Raw genomic sequence first — 11,092 nt, 5'->3', positions numbered from 1 at the left:
GTGGGGTGACCATCACCTCTCCTGCTGTGGCCAGGAGCAGGACTCCACAGGCCAGCACCTCCGTCGTCCATGGTGAGGTGAGGAGCGGCTGGCAGGAGGCCGCCAGTCCCTGGGGGGCAAGGTCTTACGGAAGAGCCACACGTTGGGAAGGTCAGAGGCTGAGGCACCGACTGGGGTCCCTCGAGAGCGAGGCAGGCAGAGTCCAGGCCTGGGCACGGGAGACGCGAGATGTGGCGGGAGTCGGGCAGCCGCCTTGCCGTGGGCTGGGGCAGCGTGGGCGTCGCCGGGTTCCCGGGGCGCTGGCCTGCGGCTGTGAGCGAGGGCGTCGCCCGGAGGCGGCGGGCGCGGGGCTGTTGGGGGGCGCCTGGGTCCCCGCCCCCGCCGGCCGCGCCGGGTCGCGCGTGGGCGCGGCGGGCGCCGATTGGCCGGCGGGCGCGCGGGCGGGGCGGGCGGCGGCGGCGCGGAGGGGCCGGTCACCCCGCAGCCTGGCCTCGGCCTCCGCCGCTCGTCGCCGCGCCCCGCCCGCGCGCCCGCCGCCGCCCGTCCCCCCCGCCGGCGGCCACCATGAGCACAGGCCTGCGGTACAAGAGCAAGCTGGCGACCCCAGGTGAGCCCGGCGCCTGCCCGCGCGTCCGCGCGCCCGCGCGCGCCTTTGTCCCCGCCGCCCGCCCGCCTCTCACCGTGTCTTTCCGTCTCTCCCCCGCACGCCGGCCCAGACCCGGACCCCGACCCGACCCCGACCCCGCAGAGGACAAGCAGGTACGTGCGCGCCGCCGCTCCCCCCGCGGCCGGCTGTCACCCATTGTGCCACCAACACCGCCGGCGCCCAGGCGCGACCCCGCCCCCGCCGGCCGTCATCCCGCCCTGTCGCGATAACCGATTGTCAGCTGGGGCAGTGCCGCTGCGCCAGGGGCTGCAGAGGGGAGGAGTGGGCACTGGGCCCCTGGGGGCCTGACCCCTGGCCCTTACAGCCGGGGTGCCCCTCCCAGGATGGGGGGATGGGCCGGGTGTCTCCCAGTGGTCCAGTGCCAGTGTATCCTCCCCGAACTGGCCTTAGGCCTCGTGCTGGGGGTCCTGAGTGAGGCCACCGTCACCACAGGCCACAGGCTAGGGGAGGGGTCTGTATCCACCAGCCAGCACCTAGACCCTAAGCAGCCCCACCCCACTCCTGTGCATCTTATGCCTCTTCTCCCCACACACCAATTCGAGTGGGCTGATCTGTGGCCAGGCCTCTTCCCCAGACTGGGAGCCTCTAAGGCCTGGTCTGAGTCATCCCTGTGCCCAGAATGGGTCTTCTAACCTAGTGGGTACAAATAGGCTTGTGGCCTCCCACAGGGGCTGGCCTGGCCCCCACTCAGGGAATGCAGGACGTGACAGGAGGCTGACCTGGGCACCCACTGTGAAACCCAGCTGAGGCTGGGGTTAAACAGAGCTGGGAGATCCTGAGAGTGGGGTGGGAGTGGGTAACCAGATGGGCAGGGGGCTCTGGGGCCCTGCTGGAGGCCTTTCTGGCTTGAGCTCAGTCATGTTGGGGGATCTTCTTGGCCTAACTCTGGCACCAAGGTGGCCTTGGCACTCCTCGTCAGAGATAGGAATTCACACAGCGGGTAGATGCCGGGTAGAACCCCGAAGTCCTGGCCCAGGGTGCGGCCCAGCAGGTGGGGTGGGGGCTGGGAGTCACTGGCTGCCAGGTGCCAGTCTCCTGGCAGGGACACGCCCCACCCTGGGACAGGTGAGGCTCTTGGGGAGGGGCCCCTCAACCTCAACCTGCTGGCAAGGGCCTCTCCAGGGAGCCCGGGCCAGGAGCTGTCTTCCTATCAAGGCAGGTCAGACAATGCCTGAGACGCAGGGACACATGCTGCCAGGCTATTGTTTGAAGGAGAGAGAGAGAAGGCCCAGGAGACCAGCCCCCACAGCTTCTCCTGGGCCTTGGAGTTACTGGGCCAGGCAGCTGCTGCCTAGCACCACCAGGGACTCCCTCCTGCTGAGGTGTGAGCCCCGTCAGGCCTGTGTCTGCCCATCCTTCAAGATCAGTTAGGAGCCAGCCTCACCTGTCCCCTACCCCTCAGACCAGAAGGAGAGGGCACCATGCAGGTGGAGGGGGAGCCCCAGGAACAAAGCCAAGGAGCCAGGTCTTTGGGACAGGCTCCCCGAGGATCTGGGGGGGGGGGGGGCTGGAAGAATATGGTAGTTTCACCGTTAATATTGTTTGGTGTTGGTGAGCTTTGGTCTATCCACACTATGAAAGAGGGTGGGGGGTGCTCTGGTGGCCCTCCGTGTCCCCATCCTCTGGCCCCCACCTTGTCTCAGGCAGTGATGGGGGCTCTATTGGCTCTGGTGGCTGCTTCCAGAGCTGACTCCAGTGATTCTAAGAATGGAAATGCCTCGAGAGTCTCAGGAACCGGGAAGAGGTGGGCGCAGCTGTGTCTACAGCTCAGGAAGCCCTGAGAAATATTTGTTGTACTTCATGGGCCAGAGAGAGGGGGTGGCAGGGCCCCTTCCCTGGAGCTCCCCCAGGGAATCCACAGGCCCTGTCTGGGTGAGTTTGGGTGCAGGGGCAGGAGCTGGGAGTGAGACCCTTTCCCTCCTGACATGTCACCCTCCTGACTCTTGCCCTTCTGACCTGGGCCTCCCCAGAGGCTGTGCCTTATCAGTGGAGAAACTGAGGCAGTCTGAGAGTGACAAGCTCCATTAGACACCCAGCTGTGAAGTGCTAAGGCGTAGACCCAGGTGTGTCTGTCTTGGAGATGCCCTGAGCCTGAGATGCCAGCCTGTCTGGCTGGGGGGCTAGGCTGAGGGGCTGCGTCTCTAGTGGACCTACAGGTGGAGATTGGGTGGGACTTGGCCCAGACACTTCCTACAGGTCCACATGGCAGAGGGCTGGGGCCAGTGTGGAGGCTTTCTCGGGGCAAGGACTGAGGGCCCAGCTGGGAGAGCTGAGGGAGGTGCCCTGTGGCTTCCCCCTGCTCTCCTCTGGATGAAAGACTCTCCTGTTCCCAGCTGTGGGCCCACCCCTCCTCCCCAGGTGCCAGGGGCCTCCAGGCCCCACAGCAGCATCATGAGCCTGGACAAATGGACAGAGGCCCCTCAACCAGGGGAGCCAAGAAGGGAGAACCAGGGTGGGGAAGAGCTGGGGGCTGCCTATCCCCACTGATACACAGTCCAAGAAGTATGTCTGTTCTTGTTGCAGCTCCTTTCCAAGCCTCCCTCCTGCCTGGCTGGCTGGTTCCGATTCTGGTAGGGTCCCGGAGAGAGGGGTGAGGAAGGGTTTGGTGCCCAGGAGAGGCCTGTGGCCCCTGGGGTGGTCACAGAGGGTGAGATCTATACCGGCTTGAGCTTTCCAGCCCTCGTGGGCCCGTCTTGTGGATCAGAGCAGGCGAGGAGGCTGACAGGGAGACAAATGACGGGGAGGGGGTAAGTTCACTCTACACACCATCCCCCCACTTTGGCTGGCAGAAGTGGTCTGGGGGCAGCTGTGGCCAGTGCTGGCTGGCTGCAGCTTCCAAGTTTCCCGGAGGTAGGGTGGGTAGGCCTCTGGTGCTCTAACTGAGCACTTGAGCCCCTTCAAGCCCGGGCGAAGGGGAGGTGGGTCCAGGCTGGGGAGGTGGGCTCTGCCCCCTCCCAGTTCCCACGTGTCTGGAAGGGCCACACCAGTCCAGAACACTCCTGCTCCCATCACACACACATAACATACGAGGGGGGAGGGAGCGTACAAGGAGGAGTGTGGCCGTGGATAGTTAGGACTCCGCGACACCGCCGGGAGGTTTCCGGGCCAATTCTATGAGGAGAGAAGGAGTGAGAGGGGCCGCTGCCCGCGTGGGTGCGCATAGGTCCCGGGAGCGTTCTCCCGGCGGGCGCCGTCTGGCTGGTGAAAGCCGCGCTGCACCTGGAGGGGGCGAGACGCGGGGCGTCCACAAACCCCGCCCCCTAGGGCCCTTAGGTGGGCCCTGGCTTCCCCACCCTCCCACCCGGGTGGTGGAGACGCCCGGACAGAGGCCACCCGTCCGGCAGCGGGACTCCGCCTCCGTGCCTATGCGCGCCTATGCTGGGCCCTGCCCTCCGAAGCAGCTTTCCGGTGGCTCCGCCGGCGGCCCAATTTCCAAGAGACTGTTTCCCGCCCCGCCTGCCAGCGCCCGCGAGGCCCCGCCTCTGGTTCGGTGCGGGAGCCGGGTCTGCCTGTGGCTGAGACCACGCGCGCGCGGTTCGGGGCGGGTCCGCATTGGCAGAGGCTTGGCCCGCGTGGCCTCTGGGGTCAGCCACACCGCGATGGGCAACGTCCCTTCTCTGGGCCTCGATTCCCGCGTCTGTTAAACGGGGGAGAGAACGGAGCTTCAGGGCAGTACCGCCTGTAAGTCCCTCCTGCCCCTGTGGGTCTGACCCGGTCTGGGGTCCAAACGCAGCGATGGACTCGCTGGCAGCGCCCCAGGACCACCTGGTGGAGCAGCTGCTGTCACGGCGGACCCAGGCCCAGAGGCGGCTCAAGGTGTGTGTGGAGAGGGGAGTGGAATGTGGGTCAGCGTGTGTGTGCCTGCCGGGTCCCGGTCCCAAGGGCTCTGGGACGTGACAGGGACCGGCAGGGCCAGGGTCCACCTGACTGGGCGCTGGGACCCCGAGGGTGGGGGAGGCTCGGTGCCACTGTCTATAAATAGCCCTTGCTCCCCTTGGTAGCAGCAGCCAGCCACCCCCCGCGGCTGGATGGTGGAGGGTGGCCTCCCACCCCCTGGTACACTCAGGAGGGGTGAGTATTGAGGCCAGGGGGCTTCTCCCGCCTATGGAGGGCCTTGGATGTGTGTGAGGGGTCTGGGTCCTGGTGCCCTCTGCCCACCGCCCAAGGGAGGACCCAGCCTAGGCCTGCTGCAGCCAGGCATCCTAAACTCTACACACACAGACACATTCTCAGGTCCCTGCAAAGCCCCTCACTGAGGCGGGGGCAAGGATGCCTGTCACCCCCTTACCTGCCTTCCCAGCTCCAGGTCTTTGCTCACAGGCCCTCACCCCATTTCTGCCATTGAAACTCCGCACACAGAGGACTCTGCCCTCTGTTGCCTCCATGTCTGAGCCGGGTAGGGAACAGGGCATCAGACTGCCCCAGGAATCCAAGCCTGCTCCTGACTTGCCCTGCCCCTGCCCCCCAGGATATCGACAAGCAGTACGTGGGCTTCGCCACACTGCCCAATCAGGTGCACCGGAAGTCTGTGAAGAAGGGCTTCGATTTCACGCTTATGGTGGCGGGTGAGTGGGCTGGACTCCCAGGTGGGGTGGCTTGGGCCATAGCCAGCTAGGCTTTGTCAGAGGGGTCCCAGACTTAACCTGACTCTTTCACTGTACCTGCTGGCAGGTGAGTCGGGCCTGGGGAAGTCCACGCTGGTCCACAGCCTCTTCCTGACCGACTTGTACAAGGACCGGAAGCTGCTCAGTGCTGAGGGTGAGTGGGCCCTATGCAGCCCTGGCATTGGTTCCCCATCCTCTGCTGTGTGACCCTTCAAAGGGGTCCCTTCTGGGTCCAGACCCTGCTCCTCTCTCCCCACAGCGTGGGTCTCTCCTGTTCAGGGTCCAGGAATAGTGGCCCAGACCACAGTGAGGCCATGAGGCCAGGGCTAAATGCTAGAATGGATGAGAACAAGGGTCCTGGCTGCCCAGTGGGGGTGGGGTCTGAGAGTTGGAGAGACCCCTCCAAACGATGCCCCGACACCCACAGAGCGCATCAGCCAGACCGTAGAGATCCTGAAGCACACGGTGGACATTGAGGAGAAGGGGGTCAAGCTGAAGCTCACCATTGTAGACACACCGGGCTTCGGGGATGCTGTCAACAACTCTGAGTGGTGAGGAGAGCCTGGCTGGGGAACAGTCTGTGCCTAGGCTGGTCCAGTGTCCCCTCTGGCCTCACCGACCCTCCTGCCTACCTGCAGCTGGAAGCCCATCACCGACTACGTGGACCAGCAGTTTGAGCAGTATTTTCGTGACGAGAGTGGCCTCAACCGCAAGAACATCCAAGACAACCGTGTGCACTGCTGCCTCTACTTCATCTCCCCTTTTGGACACGGGTGCGTGAATGTCCTGGGAACAGGCTCAGGGTGGGGGGTGGGACCCGCCTCCATGGTTCCCCGTTGGCTGCACCTGTCACTGCTTATCTTCTGCCTGTGCCCTCACAACCATGCCCTCCCTGAGCCCATCCCACCCTCTCTCTGTGCCCCCACCACCCGCACCATGCCCCTCTCCACCCCTGGATGCTCTCTGCAGGCTGCGGCCAGTGGATGTGGGTTTCATGAAGGCTCTGCATGAGAAGGTGAACATTGTGCCGCTCATCGCCAAAGCTGACTGTCTCGTCCCCAGCGAGATCCGGAAGCTGAAGGAGCGGGTGAGCCTGGCAACTGGGCCTGGGCTAGGTCTCCAGGACCCAGAACACCAAGTGTGCTGATCCTGGGTGCCAGCGCACCTGGCCCCGGGTCCCTGGCCAGCCTCAAATCTGACAGCCCTTGCCCCGCCACAGATCCGGGAGGAGATTGACAAGTTTGGGATCCACGTGTACCAGTTCCCTGAATGTGACTCTGACGAGGATGAGGACTTCAAGCAGCAGGATCGGGAACTGAAGGTGAGCGGCCTGGGGTGGCAGAGGAGGGAACTGGAGGTCAGTTTACATGGCACCAAGCATCCAGGTCCAACCCGGTGGGGGAAAGAGTCTTTTGTCTGGGCAGTAGAGCCCCTCCACCTGGGGGGGGGGGGTACAGTCACTCATGTCCCCACTGGCTTGTGCAGTTTGGGCCCCGTGTGGTTAGTGTGTCATGGAGCACTTGCCAGGACCCAAAGGCACAGTCCTGGCCAGGCCTCCACCCTGACCCTGCTCCTCAGTCTTCTTCCAATGGGTCACGAGCAGAAGGGTCTGGCCTGATGGCCACAAGCCTGTGTGTGCCCTGGCTCCCAGAATTCTGAGCTCCAGAGGATGGTTGTGGCTTTGGGTGCCCCGGGATCTAGAGTGGCAATAACCAAGCCTAAGGCACGGGATAGGCAGCCACTGGGCCAAGAGCAGGGTGGAGCCCTTGGCCCCAGCCTAAGTCAGCATCAGTAACAGGAGGCAGGGGCTCAGCTCTGGGGAGGGAGGGATGGCGGTGGTAGCTGAATGGAGCAGTTCCTGATGGGAGATGGTGTCAGAAGGGGAGGATATGCCCGGCTGGGCACATACCCTGTGCCACGGGTATAAGCCATGCCAGCTCTGGCTTCAGAGAAGCCACAAGGGTTGGGCAACTCCAGGATCTCTTTGGGGAGGGGCTGTTGATAGTGATACTGGAGGAGCGACCAGGTGCCGAGTGCCCATGTCCCTCTTCAGCCACTAACCCCATACTCACACTAACTGGGCGCGAGCCCTTGTACCTGCCCTTCCCAGGAGAGTGCGCCCTTCGCGGTTATCGGCAGCAACACAGTGGTGGAGGCCAAGGGGCAACGGGTCCGGGGGCGACTGTACCCCTGGGGGATCGTGGAGGGTGAGTTCAGGCATGGGGTGCGACAGAGGGAGTGGGGTGGCTCCCCCGGGCCTGCACCCACCCAACACCCGCTCTTGCCCCACAGTGGAGAACCAGGCACACTGCGACTTTGTGAAGCTTCGCAACATGCTGATCCGCACACACATGCATGATCTCAAGGACGTGACATGCGACGTGCACTATGAGAACTATCGCGCGCACTGCATCCAGCAGATGACCAGGTGCGCAGCTCTGACTCGGACCTGGATCGTGCACCTCATGTTCCCAGCCAAGGCTCCCTAACAGAGGGCTGATCCTTGCTGCCTTCCCAGATCTGAACTTTGCCCCGACTCCCAAGTAGGCCCCCCACCCTGCACCTTGTCTTCCCAGAGCCGACCCAACGGTGTGGGAGCTCAGGAGGGCAGAGCCTCGGTAGTGTTGGGGGTCAGACAAACTGTCCTTCTTGTCCACCCCACAGCAAACTGACCCAGGACAGCCGCATGGAGAGCCCCATCCCCATCCTACCACTGCCTACCCCGGATGCTGAGACAGAAAAGCTCATCAGGATGAAGGATGAGGAGGTTAGTGGGGCCACAGGGGAGGAGAAGGGGTGGAGGTGGGGGTCCAGCCCCTCCTATCACGTTTGTCACTCTACCTTCTGCTATTCCCGTCTCACCTCCAGCTAAGGCGCATGCAGGAGATGCTGCAGAAGATGAAGCAGCAGATGCAGGACCAGTGACCCCAACCCAGCCCCACATTGCCATGGATATACTGCCAGTTTCCAGGCTGGCCCTTCCCGTCCCTGGACCCCAACTGGCCTGGACTCCACCCTGGAATAAATCTGGATCTCCAACAGGCCTGGGCACAACCCCAGTCCCGGAATGGTCCAGACCAGGACTGTTCCCGACTATTCCCAACCTGACCCAGAGATGCAGGCTCATAGCCCCCAAACAACCCTAATTTATTCTCAGCACCAGTCCCTCCCCTTATTTGTATCTGCTTCCAAGGGGCCTGGACAGCAGCCCCCACAGCTGGCCCTCTTTGGCCTCGGGGGAACAGGAGCTAATTTGGGCCATGACTTTTGAGATCTACCCCTGCCCCAGAAGGTCATGAACTCCGACTCCAGGCCCTACTCAGGTAGGGGGATAAAACAAGGCAGAATAGGGAAGCAGATCCTCGGCATCCCAGGTCTATTTCTCCACCCCAGTGCCACAGAGTGGACGTGGGAACCCTCATGTGCCCCCTCCCTCGGGCCACCCAGCTTACGCTGAGGCCTCACTTTGTGCCGAGGTGGGCCAGTCCTTCCCTACCTCCTCACCCCTCACTGGGTAGCTCAGTGGCAGGTTGGGCAACAGAAGCGCTTAGGATCCCTCCAGACCGAAGGAGAGCAGCTGGCTGCAGGCAAGGATCTCCCGGGGCTGGTGGGGCAGGGACGCCTGCAATTGCCCAAACTCCTCATCTAGGGCTGTGGCCTGGCCTGAGGGCTCCAGGAACAGTGGGTGCTGGGCAACCTGGGAACCCCCCACCCCTAGACTGCCATTCCCTGCCTGTGGCTGGAGGTCCTTTCTCCCCAGCAGCACTGTTGCCCTGGGTTGCCTAGGCCATCCCTCCCCCACCCCCAGCATGATACCTTCCCCCCCCCCCCAATCCCAGTCTCCAGTTTTGTTCAGTTGTGAATGCTGCATCCTGTCCTGGTGACAGGAGAACAATGTTGGTGAAGTCGCAGTGGTGATCCTTGCTCCCCTGGGTTGGTGGGGGGCGGAAGCCCTGGTAGCCTGCGAGCCCTGGTGATAGTGCTCTATCTGGGGCCGCAGCGTCTGTCTACTGGGCCTCCGGGTTATTTCTGGCGGGTGGCAGCGCTGTGGTCGGTTTGGCCGGGGTGCTGGGGCCTGGCAGGGGCGGGGCGGCATTATCGCTTGGCTCTCCAGCCAACGCTTAGCGCTCCAGAACAAGCCAGGTCACCATCCTCTCGCCATGGGCTCTGGTGAGTTTGGGGTCAGGCAGGCCCGGGACTGCGCTCCATGAGCAGAGTCGGGTTGGGAAGCGCTGCAGTCATCTGGGCTGCAGTAGGGAGATTTAGGGCGGACTTCCAGTCAGCGCGCGGATGGTCGAGGTGGAGAGGCTTTCGGGTAAGGCGGGGCTCGGGTCTCCGGGGCCCGGGCCGGGCCCAGCGCCCTGGGGTGTACAGGGACCCGCCCAGGTGCCACACAGGCCACCAGGCTCACTGCGGCGCTTCCCTTGCAGGGCCGCGCCGGGCGCTGAGCCTGCTGCTCCTGCTGCTAGCGCCGCCCAGCCGCCCAGTCGCGGGCTGCCCCGCGCCGTGTGGCTGTGCGGGGACGCGCGTGGATTGCGGGCGCCGCGGGCTGACATGGGCCTCGCTGCCCGCCGCCTTCCCGCCGGACACGACTGAACTGGTGCTGACGGGCAACAATCTGACGGCGCTGCCGCCGGGGCTGCTGGACTCGCTGCCCGTGCTGCGCGCCGCGCACCTGGGCGGCAACCCCTGGCGCTGCGACTGCCGCCTGGTGCCACTGCGCGCCTGGTTGGCCGGCCGGCCCGAGCGCGCGCCCTACCGCGACCTGCGCTGTGCCGCGCCCCCGGCGCTGCGCGGCCGCCTGCTGCCGTACCTGGCGGAAGACGAGCTGCGCGCCGCCTGTGCGCCGGGCGCGTTCTGCTGGGGGGCGCTGGCAGCGCAGCTCCTGCTGCTCGGCCTCGGGCTCCTGCACGCGCTGCTGCTGCTGCTGCTGCTGTGTCGCCTGCGCCGGCTGCGCGCCCGCGCCCGCGCCCGCGCCGCGCACCCGTTGTCGCTGACCGCCCCGCTGGTGGCGGAGACGGCCGGAGCCAGCGAGTTCTACGAGTAGTCCTGAGAGGCGCTGAGCGACGCGGGCGTGCCAGCCCGACAGGACCCTGCCCCAAGGAGCCCTCGCCCTGACCCGGACCGGGGCTCGTCCTCCGCCTGGGCACAGTCTTCCAGACCCCACCACCCCCCTGCGGGCCCCGGGCCACACGCGCCCCTCTGCAGCGAGGCGAGCCAAAGCCCAGGACGCTTAGGCGGGTCAAAGGGGTGAGCTGCAGCCCAGCCCCTGCGAGGTTCCCCACACCAAACTCCAGTGCAGAATAAACCCTTCTCCCAATCTGACTGGTCTCTGTGCCCCACCACCCGGAAATTCCCCTCCCAAACCACAGGACAAGCCCTAGGAGGTGATTCAAGGGGGGTGCATCACATCTTCCTACACCCAACACGGGATCAGTGACTCTCCCAGACCACTCACTTTCAAAGGAGTTCAAGTGGAAGGCACAGAAGAACTCAGACAGTGACCACATTATAGGGTAGTGAAGACATTGTGGGGACAGTGAAAACAGTGTTGAGACAGTGAGGACACTGAGGGGCAGTGAGGACACAGGGACGGTGAGGATACTGGACAGTGAAGACAGTGGGGACATCGAGGGCACTGCAGGACAGTGTGGTTGAGAGGAAGAGAGAGGATGTTTGGAGTTGGGGTCTCTGGGGGTCAGTGAGGGGCCGTGAGGAGGCTCTGAGGACTGTTGGGAGCGTAGATGGGCAGATTTCAGGGCAGTCAGGGATGGGTCAGGGTGGTGAGAATAATCTGATGACCCACCTGGAACTCCCTGGG

At 64.3% G+C, this 11,092-nt stretch overlaps 2 protein-coding genes across 3 annotated transcripts; both read left to right on the top strand.

Annotated features, from left to right (window-relative positions):
* The first annotated feature begins 515 nt into the window (after positions 1–515).
* LOC122203746 (septin-5) lies at positions 516–8,314 on the top strand. 2 transcript variants are annotated; one of them, XM_042910814.1, is made up of 12 exons: positions 516–607; positions 749–759; positions 5,136–5,232; positions 5,339–5,425; positions 5,699–5,822; positions 5,910–6,044; positions 6,241–6,358; positions 6,491–6,592; positions 7,382–7,478; positions 7,564–7,699; positions 7,936–8,038; positions 8,140–8,314. In XM_042910814.1, the coding sequence occupies exons 1-12, from the start codon at positions 565–567 to the stop codon at positions 8,194–8,196; spliced, it is 1,110 nt and encodes a 369-aa protein (XP_042766748.1). In that variant the 5' UTR covers positions 516–564; the 3' UTR covers positions 8,197–8,314. The 2 variants fall into 2 exon arrangements, with proteins under 2 accessions (XP_042766748.1, XP_042766749.1); XM_042910815.1 differs by lacking the exons at positions 516–607; positions 749–759 and adding an exon at positions 4,235–4,483.
* A 92-nt stretch (positions 8,315–8,406) lies between these two features.
* On the top strand, positions 8,407–10,591 carry LOC122203747 (platelet glycoprotein Ib beta chain). Its single transcript, XM_042910816.1, has 2 exons — positions 8,407–9,441; positions 9,702–10,591. Exons 1-2 carry the CDS (start codon positions 9,432–9,434, stop codon positions 10,316–10,318), a joined length of 627 nt encoding a protein of 208 aa, XP_042766750.1. The 5' UTR covers positions 8,407–9,431; the 3' UTR covers positions 10,319–10,591.
* Positions 10,592–11,092: the final 501 nt, after the last annotated feature.

This window comes from Panthera leo, chromosome D3 (genome assembly GCF_018350215.1).
Source record: "Panthera leo isolate Ple1 chromosome D3, P.leo_Ple1_pat1.1, whole genome shotgun sequence".
NCBI lineage: Eukaryota > Metazoa > Chordata > Mammalia > Carnivora > Felidae > Panthera > Panthera leo.
This window is presented reverse-complemented; position numbering and strand designations above follow the sequence as displayed.

Excerpts from the sequence above, each read along its gene's own strand:
- LOC122203746 (XM_042910815.1), top strand. The coding sequence starts at position 4,403 with ATGGACTCGCTGGCAGCGCCCCAGGACCACCTGGTGGAGCAGCTGCTG. Across the intron at positions 7,700-7,935 it reads TGCATCCAGCAGATGACCAG|CAAACTGACCCAGGACAGCC; the intron begins GTGCGCAGCTCT and ends TCCACCCCACAG. Across the intron at positions 8,039-8,139 it reads TCAGGATGAAGGATGAGGAG|CTAAGGCGCATGCAGGAGAT; the intron begins GTTAGTGGGGCC and ends TCTCACCTCCAG.